Source organism: Lepidothrix coronata, unplaced genomic scaffold (assembly GCF_001604755.1).
Source record: "Lepidothrix coronata isolate B3197 unplaced genomic scaffold, Lepidothrix_coronata-1.0 Scaffold123, whole genome shotgun sequence".
In the NCBI taxonomy this organism is placed as follows: Eukaryota; Metazoa; Chordata; class Aves; order Passeriformes; family Pipridae; genus Lepidothrix; species Lepidothrix coronata.
In genome coordinates, this window is record NW_016690303.1 from 746164 (window position 1) to 750808 (window position 4645).

Sequence of the window (4645 nt, forward strand, 5' to 3'; positions counted from 1 at the left end):
TTATATAGTAGCAAATTGGGCAATGGGTCTTAAAACAACAGCTGTATTCTTCTAAACACTCTTACGTTATTGGTGAGTTAGTAAGTTATCATTCACTGCCATTTGATGTTAAATTTACTGTCACAAAACGTTAGCCATCACTGGCTGAAACCAGAAGGTTGCTTTTTTTAAATTGTTGGGTACTGAGAGTTGTCTAAGAATGGGCTGTCACTGCCTGCAGAGAGAATTTTGTCATCTCAGGTTTTCCCAGAAGTGTACACTTCCTTTTTTCTATCTTTGCTAATACTTCAATATTTACTTGGAGTTTGGTTGTTTTTGTGGTTTGTTTTTTTTTTTTTAACATTCATAAAACATATTAGCTGCTTCCTGTCTTAAGGCAAAGAAGACCAAGTATCACTTTTCTCACCAGCTGGGACAATCTTAGCAATAGCAATCAGTTTAACTTCCCCGCTGGATTCAAAACACTGCTATTTACACTCCCATTGTGTGGTGATATCCTCCGTTGTTTATGTGACCAGGTTTAAAATTTAACTATATCCACCACACTGGTTTTCTTCCTAATAAATTCGGAAGATGTGGATTAAAAAGTAGGCAAAAAGACAGCACGGTGATACTGGTCCGGTATCGAACTTGGGAAGCATGGCTAAACAGGATTAAATGTATTATTAGGGTCCTAGTCCCACAGCCCTCACTGAACTAAATATTTGTGCAGGAGCTTTGCCAAAGGGCCAATGAGGGCAGAAGGCAGCAAGTTGGCATTAAAGGAGCAAGGTATCAGCTGCCTTAAAATAAAGGGCATTTTCCCCCAAAATATTTAAAGTAGAACTGTATGGATTTTTTTCAGTGACTTCAGTTGGTAGCAATTTGTGGGAGAGAAGGGTCAGAGATATCCCACTGTGGAATACTTCAAGGATATATGCTATGCCCCTTCTCCTAATCCACTGGAAATGAAATGCAATCGGCTCCAGTGTGATGCAGGTCTGGATTGATGCAACAATCTCACCTCCTGTGAGGTGAGAGGGACAGGATGACACCCACCCCCCCCCTTCCCACATTACAAATACTTTTTATATATGTCTTTTTACATAACTCTTCCAGGTGATATAATAAATATACAAAAGAACAAAGTCTACTATATAAATGAAAGCAGATTTATAAAATTACAAGTTTAATAGATAAATATAATAAATACTTTATGCATCATAACTCTGGACAACTACATTTAAAGCAAGTATGTTGGCAAGTCACAAAAAAGTTGCGCCTTGGCAACTTTATTTTTCAGAAAAACCACACTGACAGGCATATTACAATGTTACGCATGAGGCTTTATGCTGTAAGTATGTTCAAATCCCACTCACCTACTGAGTTCACCATGACGTATATATGGGTGTAGTGTACTTTCTATTTTGGAATGTCTTTTTGCACACCAACACGGTTGTACAGATAGATGTTCTACTTACCAGGGACAGTGGGGAAGAGTTTTGAAGAAAAATACTGGTAAATGACTTCTAGAAAAACTAAAGAATTTCTTAACTTTTTATTGACATTGGCAAATTAAAATAGAATAAATTAACAATATTTTCTCAAAAAAATGTTTTGTACAAAAATACTGTCAAAATTTCCTGAAAAGCTTTCAACACAGTAGTATCTTTTCATGTACTGAATAAACTATATTAGCACAGTGTCAAAACGCTGAAGACAGAAACAAAATAAAAAAAAAGATCTGTGAAATGTTTGCCACTAGTCAACATTCCATCCACACCATATTATTGTCTATACATATGGGGGAGGGGGAATGGGTAGCAGACTTTTTAAGTAACAGTATTACTTTTCCTGATCCGGAAAGGTTTGGCCCACATCTGTTAAGCTTCCAGTTTAGCGTATTCAGAAAAAAAAAATTAGTCTGCACTGCAATGCATAGTTAAAAATTAAGCAAGATGGCAGCTTTTGTGCAGTAGTATCTGCCCTTCAAAGTTCATGCAACCAACTAATGAATGCAATTTTTTTCCCTGTTCACTCAGAATTTGAATGCAGTTCAAGTCATTGAAAATCATTGTTTACAAAATCCACAAGATTAAGGAATTTGCCGAGATTAATATCTAACAGTTCAGCACTGTGGGAATTATGGGCATGTTACTGCAAGGAAATTAAGAGAGGGAGGTGGGGAGGGTAGTGACCAACATAAAAAGGCAGAGTTTGCTAGATATTATTACTACGGGAGGGGAGGTTAGTGACAAAGCTACAAAAAAAAAAAAAAAGTGGTGGCAGCGATTTAAAAAAAAAAAATTATACAAGCGCATATTTGACTCTGCTTTCCAGATTCTCACCTTTTCAAGCCCTGAAAAGTGAGACACCGTGTCTAGGGGAATGTTTTCATTCGCACCGATAAAAGTCCTTTGTTTGTTTTAAATGAATCAGCAGCTCACCCTACTGGGCTGCTGTTTGCAAACGAAGTCTGTCATGAAGTCAAACTCGTTCTGTCCCAACCACAGCTCGGGAAGCTCCTTGATGCGATCCAGCCCCATTTCGATGACTAAGGACATGAGGACCTCCTCGTCGATGAAGTCCGTGTCTATGACATTGGGCGGCAGCATTGCCGCGGGGACGTGGGGGACGGCGGGCGGCAAGCCGCTGCCGCCGCCGCCGTGCTTGGGGTTGCAGTCCCTGAAATGCTGCTGGCTGCTGCCGTTCAGCTGGTGGCTGCCGGGGTGCAAGTCCGGCATGTAGTGGCTGTGGGGGTAGGGGTGGTGGCTGAAGTACTGGTTGTTCAGCTTCTGGAGCTGCATGCTGGCGCTCAGCTGCCCTCCTGGGCTGGCGACGGGGGGGGCCATGAACTGGGAGCCGCTGAAGCGGGCGGGGGGCGGCATGCTGCCGGCCGGGTGCCCTCCGTTCACGCCGCCCGGCCCCATGGCGTGCCTCACCCCGCTGCTCGCGTTCATATTCCCAGCTCCGTAATGTATATGGTCGCCCATCAGGGCGCTGAAGGCGTGTTGCTGCGGCGGCTGCTGCTGCTGGTGGTGGTGATGGGGGGTGGGAAACTGCCCCATGCCCATCCGGTGCGCAGGGTGGTGGTGGAGCCCGCCAGATCCGTCGGGAAATCGCCCGTGGTTCATGGCCATCATGTGGTCTGCCATTGCTCACCTGGAAAGTTAGCGTGTGAATACATTAGGAAAATACACCCTTCCTCGGACATCCAGCCGCCCTCTCCCAGACCAGCTGCATCTGCCTGGACATGGCAGAAAATACTCCGCTGGTGCTGCAGTCCTCTCCTTCTCGGGAGAGGGGGAAAAGAACCAAACCAACCCAAACCCAAAAATATACCGTGGCTCCACCATGGAGTACAAAGGGAAAAATAAAAGGGGAGCCTGCGGCACGAAAATCCCGGTCCCCTCCGCTAATCCGGTGGGCAGCACGCCTTCCCACTCCAAGTCGCGCATACCTATCGGCGGGGAGCGTCGCGTTCGGCCTCGGCAGCCGCTTCCCCGCGCCCCGAAGGCGCCCGAGCCCCCCGGCTTCGCCCGGGAAGGCAGCGGATTCCCACGGCACTCGCGCGAACTTGGGGGAACAAGCAAAGAATTGGCAAGTCCCACCTAGCCGCTGTCAGCAACTTTCGGAATTAAGTCCCAATTATTTTGTTAAAAATACGGTAGTGCATAGATAAAGACGTGAAGCCAAGGCAGCTGAGAAACACCTTTCCTCGGGTGTTTATACGGTCACGTTTTTCCTGTTGCACACAAAAGGGACACCCAGCACCAGCCACGAGAACCGCCGCACTCACCTCCCGGCTTCTTTTTCTCCTTCAAAGGTGGCGGTGGAATCAGTCAGCGAGAGTCACCCAGCATAGAGAGGGCTTTCCCGACTCCCTCTCCCCGGCGCTGACGTGACGGCGCCGCGATTGCTGCCGCAGCCCCGGACCTGGTTCTCGCCTCTCCGCGAGTCGCATCGGCACTTGCCAACAATGAGCTATGTTCCTTACACGGCTTTGGCCGCGGCTAATATAGGATTTCAGAAGGGAGGAGCAAAACCCTTACAGGCAACCAGAAGTAAAACCTGGAGCAAGCGGGGCGGGGGGGAGGGAAGGAGGTGTTGGGGGGGAGAAGCTGGGGGGGCGGTAAGCCAAACACTGAACACGCAGCGCGCGCGCGCAGACAGCGGGGTACGCGCGTGTAGGGAGACACGCGGGAAGGGGCCCGGCGGCTCGGGAAGGCACCCAGGCACCCCGCTCCCTGCCCCTGGTCCGCTCTGCGGCGCCCCTCTCAGCGCCTCCCCTGGGAACAAAGCGGGGCTCGGCGGAGGGGTGGCAGGAGCGGCACCCCGCGCACGCCGCCGCCGCTCACTCTCCGCCCGCGGCCCCGTCCGGCTCCGCGTCCCGGCATCGCCGGCGGCCCCGGCGCCCCGTCCGCTCGCGTCGCTGCAGGGCGGCGGGCGCGGACACGCGTGGGGCTGAGCGCTCCAGCGGCGCTGCCCGGGCAGAGCGAGGCCCATCCCTCCGGCGCTTCCGCGGTGCAGGTGCCCGGATCCGCCGGCGTGAGGCCACAGAACCCGCGTGGGCGTCCTTGGAGCCAGCCGCTCTCCCAGAGGCGAGATCCGAAATCCACCTTTTTCCACAGACACGGGCGCCGCATGCGGGAGGTGTGTGTATGAG

The 4645-nt window shown here is 50.0% G+C and overlaps 1 protein-coding gene across 1 annotated transcript; it reads right to left on the reverse strand.

The window, feature by feature from the left end:
* Positions 1-1141: 1141 nt before the first annotated feature.
* Positions 1142-4046, reverse strand: CITED2 (Cbp/p300 interacting transactivator with Glu/Asp rich carboxy-terminal domain 2). Its single transcript, XM_017825945.1, has 2 exons — positions 3779-4046; positions 1142-3141 (listed from the first exon to the last, which is right to left on the reverse strand). The coding sequence occupies exon 2, from the start codon at positions 3132-3134 to the stop codon at positions 2415-2417; it is 720 nt and encodes a 239-aa protein (XP_017681434.1). The 5' UTR covers positions 3135-3141; positions 3779-4046; the 3' UTR covers positions 1142-2414.
* Between the last annotated feature and the right edge of the window lie 599 nt (positions 4047-4645).

Coding starts and splice junctions, on each gene's coding strand:
- CITED2 (XM_017825945.1), bottom strand. CDS start 3,134: ATGGCAGACCACATGATGGCCATGAACCACGGGCGATTTCCCGACGGA.